At 44.5% G+C, this 24,906-nt stretch overlaps 1 protein-coding gene across 1 annotated transcript; it reads right to left on the reverse strand.

Moving 5' to 3' along the window:
• Positions 1-15,795: 15,795 nt before the first annotated feature.
• Positions 15,796-19,955, reverse strand: MEX3B (mex-3 RNA binding family member B). Its single transcript, XM_015873013.3, has 2 exons — positions 19,162-19,955; positions 15,796-18,412 (listed from the first exon to the last, which is right to left on the reverse strand). Exons 1-2 carry the CDS (start codon positions 19,418-19,420, stop codon positions 16,992-16,994), a joined length of 1,680 nt encoding a protein of 559 aa, XP_015728499.2. The 5' UTR covers positions 19,421-19,955; the 3' UTR covers positions 15,796-16,991.
• Positions 19,956-24,906: the final 4,951 nt, after the last annotated feature.

Consider the following 24,906-nt stretch of genomic DNA (forward strand, 5'->3'; position numbering starts at 1 on the left):
GAGGTTAGCCTCATTGTTCCAGTCACACAGTCACCAGATATAACCTTTGAAAGGGAAAAATAAAGTGCATACTATTGCTGTTAACTAGATTCTCTTACTCACGCTGAGAATTCTGGCAATTGCAATGGAATTGAGCATGGACTAACACTGTTGTTACAGCCCAAAGACAGGGTCAAATCCAAGCAGCATTTCATGACATCCAAGAGAGGAAAAACTATGCAAGAATTTGAATACATTTAATGTCTGAAGTAGGTATTTGTCAAGGCTACAGATTATTACATGAAAAGAAAGAATAATGAAGGCATGAGCCATGTTCTGATTTTTATTTTTATTTTTTTAAGAAAGCCATAATGTCACGTAAAAGCTAAACAAATACTCGTAGAGGTAATGGAGAGAAGAACCTCACAGGCATATTGTTTGAATACTTGTTTCTGGTTTAGTTAACTGATTGCGTTACTATAGCTGAAGGCAGCATAGATCTCAAGTAATACCGTATCACACTCGCACTCGGTAAATCCTAAACAAAGAGTAGCCCTGCTCAGTGGATGGATAATAGGAAGATACGGCTGCCAGATGAAGCGTAAGCACTGCTATCTCCATTTCCTCAAATAAGAAAGGGAGGTACAGAGGAGCAAAGTGACCTGCATTAAATCACAGCTGATGTTTCTAGCAGACCTGGAAGCAGATCTGCCACAGTTACATGCCTTGTCCAGAAAAACCACACTTTTACTGGTTTTTCACTTCTGTTTTTCTCAAGTGACTGTGTGCAGTTTAGATTCAGCTACAGCCAAGTGGACTCCCAGGTCAGTCAGCTTATCTGGGGAGAACAGAAATGGCAGCAGTTAAACCATGTGAAGAGACCTCAGCCAATAACCAGGTTTGGCTCAACAAAGGTAGAGCAGGGTCAGGATCTTTCCTGGCACCATTCCCAGATAATTGACAGATTTGAAGGAAAGGTGCTTTCCAGAGAATAAGTGTGGGCAGCAGGGTCAGAAAGCTCACCAGGGGGGAACCAGAGCAAGAACTTCTGTGCAAATGCCAGTGCTGACTCACTCTGACAGGGGAAGGGACACAAACTCTCTGAAGAAGCAAAGAAAAAGTGGCATTTCTCACAGAGAAGCTGAAAACACAACTAACTCAGATTCCTTATTTAGGTGAGCTCCTTCCTCTTCAAATAGTGTAAATAATGAGGTTTGAACACCAGTTTAAAAGATAATTTGTATATTAATGGCCAGATATAAATTATTCTTGCAGAACTCATCTTTATCCTGCACAGCTGATGAGTCCTCTTTCACAGAGGACATCCTGCTGGTTCCTGAGATCAGGTCAGATCGGCAAGTTGTCTTTCAGAGTCAAATTCTGAAAGCCTCACTTTGCCAACTGGACACTCACAGATAGGCAGAAGAGCTCCACTGGAGCACAGTACTACTCAGCAGATGGGTGGAAGAAGCTGTTTTCTATGTGACTCAGCTATTATCCAAAGATTACTAGATTCTTCCAGGAGAAAAGGACAATTTGCAAGCCAATACCACCCTGTACTATGAAAACACATGGCCTAGTCTCACTCTAGCAATTCCCTACACTGCAGCTTTCTCTTGTGATGTGAAGATGATGAAAGTAGGAGAAAGCAGACACAAGAAACTCCCCAGGTTTCAGATGAGCAGGAAAGAGACCAATACCTCCAAAGAGTTGCCTTCTTTCCAATGACTTCCCCTCTTCCTTTATAGGTTCGCCATGTAACAAAACAGAAGGACAGATAATCCTTCCCATAAGGAACTGTAAAGTGAAACTTCTCTTGCAGTTACTACTCGAAAAAGAAGGCAGGAAGGAAAGAAGGAAAGAGAGAAGAAGGAAAGAAAGGAAATAAGGGAGGGAGGAAGAAGGAAGGAGCAAACAAACAACTTTTGTGTCAAATATTTTTTAACAAACCTCCATTTGGAATAGTTTGATCAAATCTGCACTAACAGATCACAATGCCAGCTATTCAGAGTTATTTCCATCTGTAACAAGTTGATCAACATGGAAAGTGTGTTAGAAAAAAATTCTAGAATAATGGCTTTCCACATGGTCGTCACCAGACTGTGCTACAACAGTAGGTGACTACAGTGGCTCAGGCTCTCCTTCCAACCCTGACTGACACAGCACTGAAGGCAGAAACCACAAAGAAACCTAACATTGTTGTCACTCTTGGGATGTTTTACGGTCTTGCAACAGTATTTCTTGTTTCTTCATTTGTTCTGCACTGTCTTTAAGTACACACAATGTGGGTTCCAGGTTTGAAGTGAGTGACAGACTGCAGTCAAACTAAGCCTTCAATGGATCAGACCCTGGAGAGGCATCACTCAAGTGAAAGCAAATGATACTAATGAAATCAGTGAGGAGTCAACTCTCCAGCTCTGTAAGAAGCATGCCAACCTCTTCCTACCCAGCCCTGTCCACAGATGTTTGTGTGGCCATCTCTTTCCCTCTTGCATTTGATTTGCATGGATCAATTGGTTGTCTTATTATCATGTGCATATTGAGGAGGAAGAAACCCTTTAAGCCTCACTTCAGATCCATAGATTTCTGACACTGAGTAGGGACAGAGATGGCTGGAGGAAGTCTTTAAAGCCAATGGGGGAAAACAGCAGCAATTTTAACAGTTGCCTCCAGGGAATGCAGCCAGCTTTAACACAGACTCTGATATTAACCTACTATTTCAGGCCAGCTCATTCTCCTCTTATTTGTTGTGCTGAAAACATCTGCAGTTCTCCTTTCAGAGTTAACTTGCATACTGTTATGCAAGAAAAAGAACCCCAAACCAATCTCTTGCCCACAGCTAGGTTGAAAGTGCTATTTGAGGCTCTCCACATATAGCCACAATCAGTCCACACCTCTCACATGCATTTATGGTACCTGCCAGGCTGCCAACTGAACTCCTGCTCTGCTCAGACAGGGGCTCCCACAATCCTACACATTGGAAAACAGAATCTGAGGGAGCTGCGGTGGTTTTTATGGTATTACACAATGTTGTGACCACTGGATGGAAAAAACTGAGCTGATACAAATTCACTTCGACTTCGCAAATTTGTTTTAAAATGTCTAATGGGGTAACTTTGTAATGGAAGACTTCATGCCAGATCAGCTTCTAACCTTGTCTGGCTCACTGTCAGCATCCTCCCACTGCAAGCATAAAGTTAATCTGAAAACATAAAGCTGCATAAACTTTGCATCATTCATCCTAGCTAATTTGACAGAAGTGTGATTGTGCAGTGTCTCTTGATTCAGATCAAATTTATATTATCAGCTGAAAACCTTCATTGTGAACAGTTCCTTATTAATGATCTCAGCATTTGTGAAAATGCACCTTTGCAATACCCCAGTGCTGGCTCACATCCATTCCCTCAAAAACAAAAGCAAACTTTCTGTGCTGAAAAGAGAGAGAAAAACAAAAACAAATTCAATTTACAGCATGAAAATTTCCTATTTTTGTGCCATCTAGAGCACTGACTAATCTGATAGGAAATTTCTCCAATAACAAGCAGCTTTCTGAGGGCAGTGCTAGTGGCTTTCCTGCAGTCACCAGATTGCAGTGATTTCTCTGTAGAAAGTCTTTTCCCTATCTCTACCAGACACTTGGTTTTCCCTCTGTACTGCTTTCTTAGCATACCTGCATTTTTGCCTATTTTGCTATGTCTCTTACATTTGTGCTTCTAAAGGAAGCCTCCCCCTTTCCTATTTGCATGAAGACTCTTTCCAGACTGGTTTCTACTAGTAGGGTTTTCTTCAAAATTACACTATTTGAATTTAGAAGGTTTAGCAGCATTTGTACATAAGTAATAGTAGATGATCTGGGAGATGGCAAATGCTCATTTTCCTGAAATACACACTGTACTGTGTTACTGGAACTTCTTGATTCAAAACCTTTGTTCCACCTCGCTGTCTTCCCTTTCCCTGTCTTTCACTTCTCACATTACATGTGCAACTGCTTGAGCTCAGGTAACTGCTTGCCTTAAGGAAGCTCCCTAGACCGTGGTTATCTTTGGCTTGGCCTTCTCTCTCTGGTGTTATCCGTCATTTCCCATTGAACTCCCTAATTTCTGTTGTTTAAATAGCATAGCAAAGGTGGCAAAATCTCTCTAACAATGCCTTTTGTCCTGCACACACTCTTTTTCTGGTCTCTGAGGGCTATAGCAGTACGCTGCTTACATCTCCAGTCTTAAACAAGAACAGTTTAGAAGGTCGTATAGTAGGCTGCAGCTCAGAACAAGTTCCTCTAAGCTGGCTCTTTGAACCTTCTCCATCTTGCTCAGTCAAGATTAGCACTAACACCTTGCAAGGTAACACAGCCCAAAGCAAGACTGTCACATCCAACCACCCTTTTACTCTTGGGCATCCCTAATGAGAAACAGCTGTTTCCAAAGCTCCACCTCAATATGCAAAACAAGTCAGGCTTATTCTTCCTTCTCTAGGAGACATTTGCAGGCACATCATCCCCTCCTGCTAGAGTTTCTCCTGGACCAAGGGTAGAAACACAGCCCATGTATCACCCACCTGCCAGAACACAGATGGAGTAGCTGTGTAAAATGCAGGTCCTTGCACAGACTGCAGCTTGAGCTGGGCTTTAGGACAGCACTGGACATGGTCATTTCCAGATCCCAGAGCAACCTCCTCTCCTTTGATTTTCCTTCTCCCATTTCCCAAGGCAATCAACTACAGCAGCCAGAACCCTAGAATCCAATAGGTCCTATCTTAATGTTCCATACTGATACCAAAGAACAAAAAAAAGCATCACCAATATAAAGGAGACCTGGCAGGGCCTAATCAAAAGAAGAGATGCTGGGAGACAGCTTGGTTACTGAAATAAAATCTTACATCTACTACCAAAACCAAAGCCAGATTCAGAGCAAGCAGGGGGAAAATGATAAAAAAAATAATGTAAGTAGTGATGAATCACAGTGCAGGGAGACAAAAAGGAGCTGGAGGAGCTCCTTGAAAGCATACAAATGCACTCTCTTTCTAGCTCTTGATATTGCACACAGAACCCTTGCAACAGGAAAAGCATGTCTCTGGCTGGTGACAACACACATTCCTGAAGCTATGGGCTACAGAGAACATATCAGCTCTGTGAAAACTTACATATGAGACCACAGAGGTAAAGAAGCATTTACTTGCCTGGTAGGATGCAAACATACACAACAGTGAAGTCCTGAGTTCAGTGAAGTCAGGAACAAAGCTCACGTTGACTCAGGCAGCTGAGGATTCACCAGGACTTTTAAAATGCTTTTGTGCATGAGGTCAAATCTTTACCACTTCTTCATATTTCCTCTGATGTAGCTTGCCTGTAAACTGCCACAAACTAAGAGGTTAAAGGTAGGAGAGAGCTTAGATTAAAGAGAACAGAAGCTTTATACATGACTCCCTGCTAAATATAAGTGTTACCTGTTAAAAGTTAAAAAAAGAGGTTAGCAACAGCTACATCATAGGAATAGTGATGCAACAAGATAGTATATCTAAAGCCAATAAATAGAGTCTGATAGTAAATATTATTCGAAATAACACAATAACTCAACTTTTCCACAACACAGCATGCAAGGTATGTTCATCTTGCACTAATTGCTATTCAGTTTTTAAAACATATTGAAAAGCGTCTCTGGAGGCTTTTTAAGACCTATAGAAAAGCATCTCTCTTGGATGTTGGTATGATGTAGCTGCTGCTGACTTAGTCTAAGTCTATTGACTAAGCAATCTTAGAGTGGTGGGTATATCTTCTACAATGCTGTGTAGCTATTCAGCTACAAGAATTCAGTTTTATGGAATTCAATCAGCTCTAACAAGAAGAAATAGTAACACATTACACAGAGTTCTGATCAACTAACAAATCAAAATGCTGTTTCACTGCATCGCTCTAGCTGCCATCAGTCTAGCCACTGTATTCCTATTGTCACTGTATTTATGTCCTTGTACAGAGAAATTATTGTTGAATGCCAGGGATTAGCCACGCTTGCTAATTCCACAACATTTCACACTTCTATGCAGAATTGTAAGCATATTTTATTATAAGTTAACTTAGAGATTCCCCTTCTGAGGACACTGACTAAACAGGTCTGCCTTTCTCTCAAATACACAGACTTCAGATATGAGCAATTGCAGTCATGTCAGCAGCGTGAATTGTGATTTATGCTTGTCAGAGATCAAAGTTAGATGTAGTCCACTTCTAAGGAGAAAATAAAAGGCGGAATTTAAAAGTAAAACACAATTGTCTGGCTCCACTCTCACAAAACATTGGCTTCACAAATCTCTGTGTATCAGTGAAAAGCACGAGAGCTGTGCATGTAGGGTGCTACTGGAAGATTCACCAGTTTTTCTGGTTTGCTGTCATTTTACCACCACTACATCAATAGTTATCTTAGCCTCAGATGTCAAGTCTTTCTGAGCCTCTTGGCTGGTTTCCTGAAGATAATGAATCTTATCTTTGAGCAATTTTTGAAGACACATTGGCTTTCCAATCTACAATGTAACTACCTTCCAAAACAGACACAGGGGTCCCATGTTCACCGAGTTTTGATGTTTACAGAAAATTAGGCCTTAGATAGTAAACTGATACTAGCCGCATATTTCTCCACAGCAATACAACAACCATCCCTCAAATTCTACAGTGTTTTAAGACTCTGAATCATGTAAAAACACATGGCTCAGCTAGAGGAGAGGTGATACTGGGAGCAGAGGAGATCGCAAAGTGTATCTTTAGTTTAAGCTGATCTAAAAAAATACAGGAAATGCAGTAATTTCAGGGAAACAGCTGTTAACAATTGGCAAGACACAGGCAATCTCCAATTCTACTGCTGCAAGAACACCACCCCTCTGACCACAGCAGAAAGGGTGGGTGGTTTTAACTTTTTCACAGGCCTGGAAGACTCCTCTAGATGATTTTACCAGGTCTGGGACAGCAGTACTAGAGCCATACTCTGCAGGGTCCAGGAGATGTAAACCAACTGCAGAGAGCTGTGCTGCAGTCACTCCCGCTCTGCAGAACCAAGCTAGCAGCTGCCAGATGTGCTCAGGTTGCAGGGGAAAGCTGTGTCCCCTCATAGCAGAGCAACAGATCTGGTCTCGATGGACCAGGGACAGGGATCACTGGTGTGGCTTTGACTCTAATACCTGACAGAGCTCAACTCAAAGTCAGGCAGTGGCTGGGAGAGGGCAGACTCTGGTAATTCCCACAAAAGGTCTTCACTCTTTAACAAGCTGAGCAAAGACTTTTTTGACAAAGTGTTTTCCTCCCTCTCAGCTTCTGGATGGAGCATGCTAGAAATGAAAAAGAACACTACGAAGTTGAAATATAACCTGATGCATTTTGGACTGACAAAAGTTCCAGACAAGTCAACAGTAATGATACACCAAACCCTTAAACTTGGCTACGATTTTCTCATGTGAAAAGAGGTTCGAACTTTTTCCCTTTTCAAGATGTAAAGGATATTCACTGGTATTACTGTTGATTTAGGGGGAGCTGACTAAATCAGTATGGATCACAGGATGGAAAGATAACTGTGTTATCACTATAATTAAGAGTTCTACTCTAAAGGTAAAGATAACAGACATTCAGCATAAACCTGCCAGTTGAAAACTGGCCTTTGCAATTTGGGGTTTGGAATCAAGATATTTTCTTTCTGGAAAGAAAAGAGAATAAATGGCATTTTGGTACTTCCTCATCTTTTTTGCTACTTACTTAGAAAAGTAACAACCAGCATCTTAAAAAACTAATTTCACCAGCATTTAGCCTTGAATATACGCCAGAGGTAGTTAATACTTTAAAAGATGGAAAACTTTTAAAGAGGCAATAATGCATAAAGAGAAATGCATACAAGGAAAGAAGATCTTAAACAATACTAAAAATAAATGTAGCTTAAAAAGATCCCTTAAAAACAGCTGTTGACGTTAGAGATTTAATTAAAATGTAATTAGTTATACGTTCTCCTTTGAAATGAACAAGCATATTACAGCTTTCATCTACAATGAATTCCCTTTTACATTCATACCTTGCTTTTGCCTGTTTAAAAAAAAAAAAAAGCAATGTTTTACAGGAAGCGCTATAAAGATAGGATAGTTCTACCTAAAATTTTACAATCAAAGAAAACATAAAATGAGTTTTTTTACGTACTGATACAAAACCATCTTCATTGTGCATGCAGTGTTCGTGAGATACTTCACAAGTGTTCCTAAATGCACAAAATAATAGAAGATAAAGACAAACGGATGAGGGATGGTGCTCTCCATAAATTAGCACTTTAATGTCTGGAGAAGAATTCTGCAATAGGTCATTGAGAACTAAATCAATCTGACTCCTCACATGTCATTTACCTGAAAGAGAAATGCAGCACCAGCATTCACCACACACAGATCTGTACAGGCATCATGCAGCCAATGGCTTTCCCTGCGGATAACACCTTATGGAAGAGCACTGACCTGGTTTTCTATGGAAACTACTTGGAGGCTTTCAGTCCCACTATGGATCTGCAGCCTCAGTCATTACAGTCAAACTCCACATTAGACACTCATGCAGCAGTAGACATCCCATAGCTGCCAAGGGCCACACAATGAGACATTGTCTGACTTAAAAGTAATATAATTAGGCTTATGGGAATGACACTGGTGGATGGTGAATTAAGCATATCCTAACTTCGCATAGACCTTTCTTTGCCTATTTGACTACCAGTCACCTAGGGAAGAAGCAAAGTCTGCTGTCAGCAACAGATAAGTTCACTGCAAAGCCACAGAGATTATAAAAGTGACTTTTGACTTGAAAAATCACAGTTGGAGAAGAAAGTGCAGCCTCATAACAGACACACACTCGTAGGGGGACTTCACTTCTAATTACGCTTTATTTTTTACAGAGTGGGTGAACCAAGATACTAGAAACCAGCTCTCTAGTAAGATACCTTATGTTCCTATGGTGGTCCAGTACTGACCCAACACCCATTGTAATGCCCAATACCAAAACAGTTTTGAGGTAGCAGTAAGCAGGATGAACATAAAGCTTGTAGCTGAGTAAGAAGTGTGACATCCCTCTTGTTAGCAGCCCTGCACATTTGTGTGTGCAGTCTCTCTTCACAAGGCTGACTTTCTGCAGAGCCAAGGAAGAGCTTTCCAAGAACCATGTGACTTCAAAGACTGAGGACATTTTCTGCTGAAGTGGGTTTTTAATTCAAATTAGTCATAGAAAGTTACATTTTTGTGGCCTGAAAACATATTCATCTGCGTCAAACATGAAGTAGTTTCATAATTGCATGTGATTGAAACATATTTTTTAAAGAAATGACATAAGGAAAAAGAAACCAGAGTGTCTGTGGGGGTTTAAACCTCTCCCTTGCACTTGTGCAACTACCACAAAGAATTGCATAAAAGTATCATTTAACTAACGTTTTCAACAACAAGTGTCATTTAAAAATGAGCATGATAAGCCTCTGGAAAACAACACAGGCACCAACTGAATTACCTTTGCAACAACCAGAAAGGCCAATGTGGTGGAAGGGTGATACAGAAGTGTAGTAGCAAAGGGACCGGAACGAATAGAACAGTGTTACAAAGGATAAGCACTCACCTATCTCTGAAGATCTGGGTTCACAGGGAAAAAACTTCACAAGGAACTCCTCCAACAAGAGACACTTCCCCAGCAGCAATCAGCCCTTCAATGAGGTCTAAGAGAAGTGCAGCCAGGCTGCACCCCTTCTAATCCCACAGCTGAATTGCCTTCACCTGTGCTTGCAGGGCTGACCGGGTCCTTTCCCCAGGTGCTCAATCAGTGGTTCAGGCCGTGACTCGTTACCATACAACCTGATCGTCAACTGCAATTTCAACATTAGGAAAAGCTGAGCATGGATTCCATATTATTTAATTAAAACAAGGCTCATGCAAATTCCACTGTTTCCAGCAATTTTTGCCATTTTAAAATATATTGCCTAAGACCTGCACAGCTGTGGCCATATCATCATGCAAACAGCATCATAGGCTAGAGTGGTAAGAATAGATCTTATTAGTCTTATAAATTAGGAACAATTTCACAACATCAATCCCCTTCCAGTTCTTTATGAAGAAATCATTCTTCTTTTTCTCCTCCATGCAGGAAAAGCTCTATTCAGTAAGAATATTGAATAAGAACACTGCATAGGCAGGGATTACTGCATCAGTGCTGCGTGCTTTTGTACAACACTATTTTCACGTCCATTTTCAAGCATCAGTGATGTCATACTAGTGAGACCAGAAAATTTCTACTCAAGTTGCCTTTCCATAGCTACAGCAAAGACTATCAGGCCTATATGTGTGGCACTGCAATCCCATTTTTTTCCCTTTGTTCAGCCCCCCACACCTGTAAAAGCCACGGAAAGAAGGATTGCACTTTCTTACACTCAATTGTCCCATTAACGCATTAAAAACAGAAAATTGAAAACAAACAAACCACAGCTTTCAAATATAATCCAGTTCTATGTTTGTTTGCTCCAGACCAATATGATTACCACATGCTAGCTACTGTTAACTGATTAATTAGGAACTATCAGTAATAATATTTTGTAAGTACATTAGGATTTCCACCTCAGGATATTTCAATAATGTCAATTAATTAATTTTCACAATGCTGCCTTTAAGTAGGTGTCATTAGTTCCTTCACAGATGGAAATACTGAAGCATATAAAAGGTGAAATTAATTAGCTGAGATGATACAATGACTCTGCTGCAGAACTGAAGATCCTGAAAAACACTGCTCGTTTTCTGACTCTAAAAGCGGTATGATTTACTCGCCCTTTGCAGCTAAACAGTGGAAATGACTTCCAAATGTGTCACAGAAACTTTTGTGACTCTATCAAAAACGTTATTTCTAGGTCGTGATCTCAGTGATATTTTCTTTTGATTAAAATAGCGTCTACTTTTTAGTACAACCATCCAAATATAAAGAGCATCAAAAGCAAATAAAACCTTCCTCTAGATCTATAACAAACTGGAGCGTTGCTACTGCTTTATCAGGTTTAAATTAAGGCTCTTTTGCAGAGTGTGGAAGTGAATAAAACACAAAGACAAAGGACAAAACAAGAGAAGGCAGACTATTCAGCCATTCACGACAATCAAATATACAAGGCAATCACCATTCACGCTAATGAAAAGTGGGCCAGCAAATTCTACCTCATATGAAAGGCAGAAGAGCTCTTATACATAAGAGGAAAAAGCACTTGCTATATTTTACCTCTGTCACAAGTGGAATATCAAAAACCTCTTCTTGCTCCCCATTTACAGCTAGCGAGGCCATTTCTCAGTGCAATCCTTTATAAAAGTCTGCAGATTGCTGAAGACAGCTAATCAATCACATTTGTACTGGTGAAGGTATATGGTGCATTTAGTACAGATGTATTTAATTGACTGATTATTTTTTTTTTTCACCAATAATCTACTTACTAGTAGAGGGTGACAATTAATTATAATAGAAACAGCAATAATTTCCCTAACAAACAAACAAACACACACACACACACAAAAACCCACAACGATAATAGGGAGACAAATTAACCGTGTGCCTTTGGTAAGATTCTATACGTATAGAAGCCGTTTTCTGCCACAGATCCACTTACAGAGAGATCAAATTCTGATCAAATGGCACTTCTAGTGGTTCCACAGGGAACAAATCTCTTTGTTTCATTCTCTGGAATGCAGTCCAGAATGGATGGAGGCAACTTCTGGTGCCATGGCCCCACCTGATGCTGCATAAGGTCACAGATATGACACTGTACTTACAATATCTGTATCTGTCTTTAAGCCTATGCCATAGAGTTGCCCCTGAAACACATGTATGGGTAGCATTAAAGAATAGCCTATGTATCAAAAGCCTAAATGATTTTGATGCAACTTCATCACTATATGACACACGATGCTGGAATGTAATTCCCTAAAACTAAGCCAGGAAAAGCTTTTTACATTTTAATCAAACATAGGAATTAGATGTAATCCAATTATTTTACATATCCAACTGTGAAATCTCATTAAAATCCTTAATATTAAGTAATAAAACTACAATAAAACTTTTTCTATTTTTTTTTTTCAGTTAGTTTCCATTAACATTAACATACTGAAAAAGGAAAAACTTCTTACTCCATATTTTTCTGGTGGCTCTCAAGCTGCCATCGATCTACATAGGCATATATTGAACACATTGTCATATACATGTATGTATCCATGTGTATACAATGAGAAGAAAGAAAGGGAAAATAGCAGTTATGTGTGTCTTCTCACATCACTCACCATTGGATAGAGCACAAATCTACCTGCAAACCCAGCCCCTGAGACGTTTGCCAGGTGGACAATTATAAAAAGGTAAATCAGAAATTCAAATGCTTAAACAGCCTTTAACCACACTGGATTTAAAATACTCTTTGTTCTTTAATTCAATTATCTCTGCTAGAAAGACAATGAATACAGGAAACACAAATAAACACAGGCAGGGTGAATAATTGCTTTCTGCTATTTCTAGATTGATTAAATGCAATACGCACCAGCATCCTCTCCAGTGGCAGAATTCCCATTCCCTTCACTGACAGCAAAGCTGTCATTTCAATTTCTAGAATGGCAAGGCAAGGAAAATGGAGGAGGGGGGGAAAAAAGGAAAGAAGAAAAAAAAAAGAGGGGTGAGGAGGGTAGGAGAGAGCAGTAAGAAACATCAAACAAAAAGCAATCTAATGGAAGTACATGGCTGAACTAGATTCTTACTGCTAACTTTAAAGTTTGCTTCTCAGTGTTATTTCCATTGATTTGCCTATCTATCTATATCTATCATCTATCTATCTATCTATCTATCTATCTATCTATCTATCTATCTATCTATCTATCTATCTTTCTAAAGAGTACATTAAGATCAAATTGATCATTATGATTTATTTGGCAACAAGATAATATATTAGAAAGACCTTTCTCCTAAGTAAATGGCTCCAGCTTTGATGTCTGATTGTTATGCAAATTGTGTGGAGAACCAGAGACATAATTAAGATCAGGGTTTTGTATATGATAATTCTCACAACTGAAAACATATCCTTTTTTACAATAATGATGTGTTTTTGCACTGGAAACCAAACCCAAGCATTTGTGAGGACGGGAGAGCAGTGGGTGCCTCTTGCACCCTGCATCCTCCCATGGCTGCCTGGAGACTGCAGGGGTGAAGCCCCCAGCCCAGCTTTCATCACCAATGCACAAACTCTTGGAAAACAAAGTGATCTTTGTTCTGGAAGACAAACATTGACCGTATACATATATGTATTTCACAGCACTCAATTAGAAACTGAACTTTGCCCCTTTCTCAGGCTTTGAAATCCTCCTGCGCCAAACACTGGCCCATGTTCTCCGGTTGTGTGGGCACTCCTCACACACACCATATGGCCCCAGACCCTCAGATGAATTCCGCACTGATTTATGGCCCCCGCAATCTGAGGCACTGACCTGCAGTGTAAATCTGGCCAGGGATGTGCACTGAAGAGCAGCACACTTGTGTAGCCTGTGTGCTCCTCCCGTGCTGGCTCTGCTGAAGGGCACCGGTCACCATCAGCAAAAGACAATGGATTTTACACACTGTGTGCCATGGAAGCAACAGGATGAAGGCAATGGACACAGCACCTCAGAAAGGCCCTCAGAAACGCTGATAGTGGAGGAGCTGCAGGTGGGCACTGTTACTGTCTGGTAGCCCCTGTTGAGTGCAGGACATGAGGTGCCGGCTGGCTCATCAGACACCAAAGCATGAGCAAAGCAGACCAGTCCCATCGCAGGTGAAACAACTGCTGACAAGGAATGAGCACTGGCAGTTGCTGTAAGGCACCACAGGAGTCCCAGCAGGCCATCTTCCCTCCTCAGAACAACACACACAGCGAACAGGAGCAGCACAGCCCAGGGGTGCCGAGAGGCAGAAGAGAGAGCTGGGGGGAATGGGTGGAGAAGTCACTGGCTGCGTTTTAGCCACAGTTTAGTGGTGAAAATAACAAGTCCTGCAGGACAAGCACAGGCAACGAGGCTGGTGGCAATTAAGGAAGCAGGGAGCCGCATTGCCCAGATCAGGGCCTCGCTGCCCACCCCACAGGGGCTGCTCCTTAGGAGCACTGCTGCTGCCTGCAGTCTCCTCAGCCACTGCCACTAATGTACGCCATTGAGCCGTCCAGATCCGTACATTAAAGGGAACAAAAAGGAGGAGAATTTAGTTTTCGCTCTTTGTTCACCCTTTTTACCTTCTGGTGTCACCGATCCTGATTAAGCAAAGTGATCACATCCATTTTTTTATTTATAGCCATTTTCACAACCTTTCCCAGGCGCCAGCGCAAGATGCTTACACTGAAACAAGAAACGTATTGACACGTGTTGAGCACAATTCCTAAACGTTCATCGTTAAGAATATACACACTTGGACTTAAACTTCCTGACCCCTTTAAAGTAAGAGATTTCGTGAAGGTCTTTCAATAGCCGTGCCACTTCTGCATTAAGCACAACATCTCTGCCACTCTCCGGACTCCTTTCTACAGCACCGGTTCTTTTTGTTCACCATTCAAATGACAAGCTTCCCCGAGACAAACGCGACACTTCAGTGAGGAATTTTAACTCTGTAACTCAGACGATGCCACAATTGCAGCTAAATGAAAGAAGCAAAAAATCAAATTGAATCAAACAAAGAGATCCCATCATCCCCTGCCGCACCCTCCCTCCTCCCCTTCCCACCCAACAAGCAGCTCTGGATTCCATAAAAGAGATCAGAGCGGAGCAGCTCTGGCAATACACACTGCTAAGCACGAAGTAAAACACACTAGATATGCTCCATACACAGTTTGGGTTTGTTTTGTTGTTTTCGCTCGCCTGCTGCAAAGTGCACCGGCACGTTCAAAAACAAACATTTCAAATGATCTGCAGCCACCTTTCTGAGATCTGCTCTAACACGCTTCACCCAGCAAGTTCTCTTACACACGTTGACTACGTTCAGCACCAAAATCCTGCAGTGTTTGCCTGGTGGGTTTGTTGACACGTTAGTCAGAAAGCTTCTGTACTTCCTTTGCCCCTATACGAGTGCGGGCACCATCAAAAGCAAACAAACTTTACACAGCAATAAATTTTTTATTCAAATAAGCTTGTCAGCACCAATTATCTGAACCACAGCTGCCAAATACCAAGAAGCAATTTCAAGAACTCGGGGAAGACACAAAAGCCCTTGTTCTGCTCTAGGAAATGCTCAGACTGGGATGAGATTCTGAAACCCTGTGGAAAGACGGAGCAGGACCGGCCGCGTTCAGCCCTCTATCAGCACAGTGCAACAAAGGACACACCCCTGTTCTGTGCTTTGAGATGACAAACCCGAGAAGCTGCAAGCTTTTCTTTCTTACATATACTCTATTTGCTAAAATGTAGCAACACGCATGAAACCGAGTTATTTTTCACGACCAAGAAACAGCATTTTAACACGTGGAATAACCTCAGGGATACGCCATATATATATAGATATATACATATATGAAATGAAACCTTCTTAAAAACACGTATTACAGCATTATCACAGGAAGGACCACCCTGGAAGCCTTCACAAGCCGAAGAGTCCCAGCAACACCAACATGACACAGTTCACACTCAAGTGATACAAGCAGGGAAGGAAGGAAGAATTTCCAGCAGAACCTCTCAGCGCATCAAATCAAATCACCACACGGCGAACTTTTGGGTTGGTTTGGTTGGTTGTTTGCTTTTTTTTTTTTTTTTTTTTTTTTCTGTAATATTTTATTTATATAGAAATACTTAAAAAAACATGAAGTAGCACCATTACTTAAGTTTTACTTTTATTATGTAGAACTTTAAATGTCAGAAAAATAAAACTCTTGATACAATTTCAAATCTTGTCTCAGCAAATATAATATTAGTATTTGACCATGAGGTTAAAGGCCCTTTATCATAAAATAAAATATACTTTGTTTTTTAAACTTTGCTCAGTAAAGTACATTTAAGCTCAAGTAACGTCACCTACATATACATAAACAAGTGGTAAACAAATGTATTAAAATAGAAATACTAAAACTATAGTGGTGCAACAGAATTTTTTTTGTAATTTCCACTGAATTCTATTTATACAAATGTTAGAAAGCTTCAACAGTTCCTTTTGACATATGTTTATACATTTCCATTTCCGTAATAATATAGAATAAAATATGCTTTATATCACTGAATAGAAAATATGCTGGGTGAAGCAGATTTAAAAGATTTTCTTTTGTTTTTTTTTTCTTTGTTCTGAACCTATAAAATCTCCATCCCAACAGAATACTGTTCAAAGCATTACACGTCATATGGTTTGTAATTCCGTTCACAATTGTGTGATATTAAAATAATACAGTGTTCTTTGCCATAAGGCCATACTAAAATAAAAAAGATTTAACCCAGCTACAAAAAAGTTCACTGAACTTAAATTAAAATACTTGTAAACATCTTTGCAATATGAAATATAATTTTTCAAGTCAAAAAAGAATAAAATACTTCAATCTGTATTAATGCAATTTATCTTTAAAACCTTTAAACGTTTTCATATATATAAGAGATATGTTACAGTTTGTTTCTTTTTTTTTTTCCTTTTTTTTTCTCCTTTTTTTCACTTGGATAAAGCTGCAGTTATCGTGGTTTTCACAGGAACTTCTTGCCCTTTCAAGAACATTCAGAAAAGTCTCCGCCCATAGATTTAATTGTTTTTTTTGCAATACGCATCCTAGGAACTACCAGCACTAAGAGTCCACACACCATTGGCATCATCGTAAGCATCTCCTACTTTTGGGTTTTTTTGTTTTTCCAACAGTTTTTGTTCTTTTTTTTTTCTTTTTTTCTTTTCTTTTTTTTTTTTTTTCTTAAAAAAAAAAAGGAAGATTTGGAAGCTTCGTATTAAAGTACAGTGTAAAAACTAGCCTAGCACTAGAATGGAGTCGCCCCTTATTATGTATAGCATGCACCACACAGCACCCAGCTGGCCGCCGGGCTCAGGAGAAGATGCGGATGGCCTGGGTGACAGCGCTGTGGCACACGGGGCACTGCGGCTCCGTCTTCTCGCAGATACGGTTGGCACACTCCATGCAGAAGAGGTTGTGGCCGCAGGGCACCAGCGCCGCGATCACCTCGCTCTCGAAGCACACCGAGCAGTCGCGGCTGCCCTTCCGCCGCATGCCCGATGATGAGCAGGACGAGCTGGACGACGAGCTGGATGAGGAAGAGGATGAAGCTGATGAATCGGAGGGCAGACCTGGCAGATGGCCGCCCAGCCCGTTGGCGTACAGTGGGTAGGAGGCGGTCAGCAGCCGCCCACCCGGGTCGCTGCGCACCCGGCGTGCCAGCGGGTGCTCAGGCCCCGCTGCTGCTGCGCTGCCGTGCAGGGGCGGGGAGAGCCGTGCTGGGGGTGGAGCACTGCCGCCCCGCCTCGGGCCGCTCACCAGCAGCGCCAGGTTGGCATTGGCGGGCGCAGCGCCCGGGAAGGCGGCGGCAGCGGGCGAGGGTGCGGGCGAGGGCGGTGCAGCTGCAGGGCCACGCTCAAACTGCGGCCAGAGGAGGGCAGCCCCGGGCGGCGGGGCGGGTGCCAGGTCGAAGCCAGGTGGCGAGTCGAAGGGCAGCTCGGAGCAGCAGTCCGGGGAGGAGAGCACATCCCCACCACCCCCGCCGTAGACGTAGCCGTTGGCACTGTTGTTGTTGTTGTTGCCGTTGTGGGTGAAGCTGAGTGCCGGGCTCGGGGGGCTGTAGTCGGCCAGGCGGGCCCCGCTGCCCCCTGTGCCACCCCCGAAGTAGGAGTCGGTGGAAGCGCTGCCCAGCGAGCTGGAGCTGTCGTTGCGGTAGTTGCAGAAGGGCTTGCGGCCCGGGGTGGGCGTGATGCTGGGTGGTGTGGGCTTGCTCCACAGGCTGCCCGTGCCATTCAGCTCGAAGCCAACATCCGTGCCGTTGGCGTGGAAGTCGTTCTCGTCCGTCAGCTCGATGATGCCGCCGGTTCGCATGGCGATGTGCGCCTCGATCTCCTCCCGTGCCCGGTCCACGTTCTCGGGCATGCCCGTCACCTCAAAGACCGGCTCCTTGTCCCGGCTGGGAGTCACAATGTAGGTGTGCGTCTGCTGCTGGATGCGCTTGATGGTGGCCCCCTTGGGCCCCACGACCAAGCCCACCACGCGATAAGGCACCCGCACCTGGATGGTGGTTTGGCCGGGCAAGTTGGGGGGGCCGGGGACGGTGCCGTTCAGAGCCGTGTTCTTGTTCCGCGAGGCTCGGATCATGGAGAAGTGCTCGGCTGCCGAGATGATCTCCCTGCGGGCCATGGCCACATCTTCCTTTCTGCCCGTCACAACAAAGAGCGGCTCCTCCCCACGCACCGGGGTCTTGATGTAGGTGTTGGTCTTCGCCCGCAGAGCTTTGATTTTACAACCTGGAAACGAGATGCGGGAGACGGAAGGAGAAGGGGAGGGGAAGGAAAAAGCGCGGGGGAGAACCGGTTACAACCCATTCTTTGGGTGCAGCTGAGGTTGGGGGGAGGGTGGGGGGGGGGAGGGTGAAACACACCCACCCGCAGCGCGCTGCCCCTGCCCGGGGCGATGCTGGCACCGCGTCCGGGAGCGATGTGCAACGCGACGGCAGCCACAGCCCTGGCACGAGCCCAGCGGCACCGCGGGCGGCAGCGGCACCAGCTGCGGGCACTGCCCGGGAGCTGCCAGCGCTCAGCCCCGAGAGCGGCTGCAACAAAGGGCAGCGTGCAGGGAGGAGGCACGGCCGGAAAGATGAAATGCGGTGCGATGCGATGCGATGCGATGCAACGCGAGCAGCCCCGCACAAAGCTCAGCCCGCGTTGCTGCTAAGCCCTTTCCTTTCGGAAAAAAATAAAATCTGTTCTGAGGAAGCTGAAGAGCAGCAGCGGCCGCAACGAGCGAGCAGCGCTCCCCTATGCGGATGCTTTATTGCGATCCCATTGTTCCACTTCCCCGCTCCGTTCCCCTTCCTTAAAAATAACCCACGGTTTCCAACTTCGGGGGGACGAAACCCGCGCCGGGGCTCCCTTTTGTCCTCGTTCTCTTTAACACAACCCAACTCGTGCGGCCAGATTTCGCCTTCTCCCCCTATCTATCCTTTCCCGGCGCATCCCGGCGCCCCGGCCGCGCTCTTTGTACGCCGCTCACCCACCTTGCCTGCCCACGATCTCAGCGACGTGCTCCGAGCTGGGCACCGGCACGCACTCCGTCATGTTCACGCTCTTTTTCCGAGGCTCGCTGTCGTAAATGGAGCCCGCCTCGTCGTTGTCCAGCCCCAGCAGGGAAAGCTGGTCCAGGGCGATCTGCAGAGCTCGCTGGTCATCCAGGGTCTCTCCCCCTCCGCCTCCTCCTCCTCCTCCGCCGCCGCCGCTGCCGTTCCGCTCCATGTCGGCGAAGAGCGAGCTGGGCATGGTCCGCTCCGCGCTGCAGCCGCCGCCTGCGCCGGGCTGGGGCGCGGGGCTCCGACACAAAGGCAGCCCGAGGCCAGCGGGAGCGCGGGGCGGGGGGCGGGCGGCTGCCGCAGCCGGCGGGCGGTCGCCTTTCGCTGGGATATTTTGTATCTTTCTTTCTTTTTTTGTTGTTGTTGTTGTTGTTTTTCCTCCTCCTCGCTCCGTGCAATCCGGTTTATAAGATGGTTTCGGGACCCCCCCCACCGCACGGCTCCCCCCTCGAGGCTTTTTTTTTTCTTTTTTTTTTTTTTCCTTTTTTTTTTTTTTTTCCCCCCTTTTTCTCTTTTTTTTTTTTTTTTTTTGGCTGGGGGTGGGGTGGGGGGGGGTGGGGGGGGGCGGGCAGCGGATAAGCGAGAGGAGCTCCGATCGCTTTCCCCCCCTTTCGAGTTCCTCGCCGGCCACAATGCCAGGCGATGGCAGCGTTTCTTTAAGGAGCCCCTCCCAGGCTCCACTCCACTCACTCAGCGTTTTTTCCTCCTTCTCCCCTCCTCTGTCTGAGGCACCGCCGCAGCCAGACGGCCCGGGAGAGGCGGAGGCAGCGGGCGGAGGGCGGGGGCGCGCCGGGCGCCGGCCGCTGTCAGCCCCGCGCCGCCGCCGCCGCCGTCACCGCGCGCTGCCATTGGCCGCGGGCTGCGGGGGGGGATGGAGGAGGAGGGAGAACGCGGAGGGGCGGCGCCGGGCCCGCTCCGCTCTTTGTTGTCGCTCTGAACAATGCCAGGCCTGCCTCGGTGATGGGGCCGGTTTATTCCATCTTCCATCCTTAAACCCCCCCCCCGCCCTCCTTCCTTATTTTTTTTTTCTCCTACGGAGGGGGTGTGTCGGTGCAGCGCTTTGTCTCCGCGTTAAGGAGCGCTGCACCGCTCGGGAAGGAGGCAGCGCCCCGGCCACACCGCCGCCACAGAGCGGCTACATCGCGCCTGCGCTCCCCTCCCCCCTGCCATGCGCACTGCGGGACCGGCACGGCGCCCTCAGCGGAGCGAGATCGGCCTGAGGGAACCGAGGAGCCGGGAAGGGAGCGGGCCGTCCCTCAGGGCTCACTACGGCGCCGTGTGGGGGGTGTGGCGGCCTCGAGCCTTCACTGCGGCCCTCAGCGGGGCGGGTTACAGCGCTGTTCCTTCAGGCGCCAGACGACAAAGCGCGCTGCCTCCCGCCGGGCCTTGCACACCCACACCTCATGCTTGCTCCCACTGTCCCCACCCCACAGCAGCTCTTAATGCAGGTTCCCTGTCACAAAAGCCTTCCTATGTGCTGCTGGAGGGATATTGCGGCCACTGCCCTCGTAAAAATACAGCCCTCCAGGTTTTCTCCACATACCCACTGCTAAAGAGCCCGTGTTCTCTGTGCCCTTGCCAGCTATCACGGGCAGAACTCTTTAACTCCAGAGAAACCAAACACCGATTGTTTTATAGTATCCGGGTGGACGGGGACGGGAGTTTACAAGTCGGGCAGCTGCCCCACAAACAGCTAACGAGATGCAGGTAGTCGTTTACATGCTGTGTTTATTGCCAACGACTGCCACTTCCTCAGGATGTTTGCATGCTTTGTAACAAAGCCCCAGCGGATTGTTTTCCATCAAGGGCATTTACTCTGGGGGTGTCCTTTCCCATGTGCTGAGGTCGTCCCCTCAGCTGAGGAAATTCTGTAGTTTCATGCTTTACAGAATCACAGAATTACCCGGGTTGGAAGGGTCCTCAAGGATCATGTAGATCCAACCCCCCTGCCTGGCAGGGATTTAAACCTTTAAAGGTTTCTTACTTTGCACACTTACACTCCCAGCAGCGACAGTGTCTGTGAGGAAGAATGATCTATTAGAAAAGCTCAAGGAGCCTGAGACATGTTGCTATTTCTGAGCACTGAACATCTTTTTAAAACAAAAAGCAGATGGACATAACCTTCAACGGCAGTAGAGATAATGCTCCTTATTATTAAATAAAAATGAGAACTCTGGAGTCCTTTTAACTCCGTGAACCTGGAATATGACAGAAAATATCTGTACCCATTTAGCAGACGGAGCAGGATAGGACAGAAGTGAGGGGACTCTACCCTTGAGACAAAGGCACTTCAATATAAAGGATTACTCTTGTTGATGTCTGAAACACCAAAATGCAAAGATATGAGCAGAGTGGTTGGAATGTACTTGGATTTTACCCGTTCCTTGTTTTGTTTTGTTCTCCTTTCTTCTCCCCCGCTTCCCCTCACATCTAAACATCCCAGCTCCCCACACGGATTGTCCACACTCAGACTGATGAGCAAAAGGAAAACAAGTTACCCTCACATTTATGTTCCTCTCCAAAGAAAATGTCATTCTCAAGCAAGATCTGTACAGATTTAGCTTTATATTTTAATGTTAAGCTGGAAGATCTAATTTAAAATATCTATAATTACATTTAGCCCCTTCTGTAGAAGAAGCTTTCTGGTAAGGAAGAAGCAGACCAGCAGACTAAGAGTGCGCTGGTGTTTTAAGCTTCCTAGGAACCCTGTGGAATTGTCCAACATCTTGAGGGCTATTTCTAACCATTTATGAAAATATCTGAGAGCAAACTATATGGGATGAGAACAACAGCATGGTTTAATGCTGCTGTGCATTAAAACATGTGCTCAGTCTATAGGCACAATAGCATGCTTAAGTGGCAACAAGCAGTGCACACAAGGCTCACATGAATGAATATGTGAAATATTTCCTCAGAATAACTTGATCAGATCTAAATTAAAGAGTATCTGTGTCTATAATCCTTTTCATCCCATACAACCTTGAACAATATGCAGAATTATAGTCAAGTCCATCTCTGGGGGAGACACCAAGCAGCTACCAATTAACAGCAAGTTAACAAAAGCAGGAAGGGAGGATATATTACAGGCAAATACAGGACTTATTGCAGGAGGAGTGTAATTCTCAGTCCTTTAAGTTTCTCTCTTTTATCATTTCCCATTTGTGACAGAGGTAATAAAACTTCCTTCCTCCAACCTTTATTTAATTAAAGTGTAAGGTCTTTGGGGCAATGAGCTTACTGTGTGTATGCACAGCTCCAAGCATGAAGAGGTCGCGAATTAATCCCAGGCCTTTAGACGCTACTCTAAATACAAAGTATTAACAATAATAATAGGATGTGATTTTCATTTAGAATAGACGAGATCTGCATTTTTGATGCATCTTCACGAAGAATAAATCACTTGCAGCTCAGGAATGGCTAAATTAAGGGACAAGGAAAGAGGCACTTTCATACCGGAGAGTCGCTACTATACTCTAGCCCACATCCCCACCCTGCAGGACACTACTGCATACTGTTACACCACTTACTGTGAAGTTCTTATTTACCATAATCTTGCAAAATAAGGTCCCAAATCCCACGGGTCAGATTATCACTCAGATTAGGAGTAGAGGTTTTTGTTTTTCCCCAGGGTAGTGCACACTATTACCGTGATAACGCACCCAAATTAAACTCTTGCCTCTGCAATAAGTAGCAATTAGCAATCTGCAGACAACTGACAAGTTCCTTCGTTTCCTGTAATACTTAACGATACAGAAGCCAGATTTCCTATTGAATCCCATATTAACCTACATTCAGTAGCCATTAAATCTAAGAGCGCCGTGGCAGAATTTGTCATCTTTGATGATACCAGCTCAGCCCCTTCACACTTCTAGGCGAGATGTTTACAAACAATTCATCCAGAATATGAACCGCAGCTGAAAACGTCTGCTATTTTCTACTGCTTGTTCCATCCATTTTGGGTGTTCGGTGCTGAGGGATGGGCAGAACTCTCCATACACTGTGGCTGTGTTAACAAACTAGAAGAAATAAAAAGGAGATGGAATAGTGAGTGACTTTGTGACGCATCCAGGGCATGGAAGCAGCTCAGGGGTGGGGAAGATGCAGAGTTGCCCCTTTCCCTCGTGATACTGAATGTCACATCAAGAAATACAAACAGGGAGATGGTGCTGATGGTTTTCTCCATAGGCGCTTTCATCCCTGTATCTCTACACCTCTCCTTCTTACAAAACTAATTTGCAGGGGTTTGTTTTTGCTTTTAATAAAGCAAAGATCTTCTGCGACAAGTCATCAAAAGAATTTTGCCCAATCCAGAAAGTCTCAGACCTATAACGGTCACGGTGGGTCTCAAAAAACACTGAGGCTGTGAGGTGCTGCTAGTTGCTAATGGCTTTACTAACATGCTTCTTTCTGGTATATTAAAATGAAAAAGGGTTTTGTGACAGTCATCACACGCTCTGCTTTCTTCGCGTGCATTTGCTGTGTGTTTGACAGCAGTGATCAGAGCGTGGCTGTGTGCAGGGGATAAACTGCCTTATAAGAATGCAGTTTTGTTTAACACGACTGATGGAAGACAATTGACAACGCCCACAGATGCCTTTATAATAAATCAGAAGTAACCAGCTAGAACAGCTGCCCATTTTAAAGCTCTCCACTTGGAGTCTAAGTGGCCTCCTTCATTTAGTGCTCCATTCTGCCTCTTGGTTAAGAACAAAGGTTATCGCACTGCGCAGCCAGTTAAACGGTGTTCAGCAATAGTGCCGACCAGAGTTCAGATCTGAAAATCCATCCTGCCTTCCCCCTGCTCTCACATGATGCAGCAGGCCCAGCCTCCCGGCTGCTCTGTGCGCAGCTCTCAGTGCAGCACTGCGCTGAGCGGGATTGGAGCTCTTTGTTACCAGGGCCCTTGGGCCGGCGCTCAGTGGGTGATGCAGTGCTGGCATCTCCTATCTATAACACACCTATCACAGTGCTGGGCCTGGGCTATTAGGCAGTAGATAGATTTAAAAAAGGATTTATATCTGTGTGTTTAGACTGAGCTAGATGATGCATAGATCTGAGAGTGCTCATAACGGAGGGTTTTTTTTCCATCAGTTTTAATCTAGGAAATAGTAAATTATATTTTAATTTACTTTCAATCTCTGAAATAGTTAATTTAAATTACAGCCATAAAACACGTAGCCTTCACTTCCCCTCCTGCCAGTCTTCGCCCTGTTATCAGAAGGATAACACAATTGCCCTTTAATTGTTTATAAACTCCCTTGTAAGAGACCATAAATATGCAAAATGCCTCAGCAAACTCTAGGCACAAATGCAGTACTCATAATAAATGAGTGAATATTACAGCCCTGACCATAATTCCAGCACTCTCTGGTAAAAGGAGATTTAATTCTTGTCAGAGAATTGCTTGTAGGTCAAAGTTCAGCATGCAAATACAGGTGGGATAGGATTAGATTTTAATTGATAAGCATTGATCATCATTCATTTCTGTCTCTGCATGAAGTGCGGTGTTTAAACATCCAGTCAATATAGTGTACAATGGATAACCTTGAGGCAGAACCTTTTGCATCTACCTCTGTTTGAGGAAAAAAACCTCCACATCAGCCTTTGTTGTAGCGAGATCCCCTGACATCCAAATGGAACGGCTTCTGTGGGAAAACTGACCATCTCCAGCACAAT

The sequence above is a fragment of the Coturnix japonica genome, chromosome 14 (assembly GCF_054131305.1).
Source record: "Coturnix japonica strain WE chromosome 14, WE-NBRP24, whole genome shotgun sequence".
Taxonomy (NCBI): Eukaryota; Metazoa; Chordata; class Aves; order Galliformes; family Phasianidae; genus Coturnix; species Coturnix japonica.

Coding starts and splice junctions, on each gene's coding strand:
- MEX3B (XM_015873013.3), bottom strand. CDS start 19,420: ATGCCCAGCTCGCTCTTCGCCGACATGGAGCGGAACGGCAGCGGCGGC. Junction 18,413..19,161: donor TGAGATCGTGGGCAGGCAAG/GTGGGTGAGCGG, acceptor TCTCGTTTCCAG/GTTGTAAAATCAAAGCTCTG.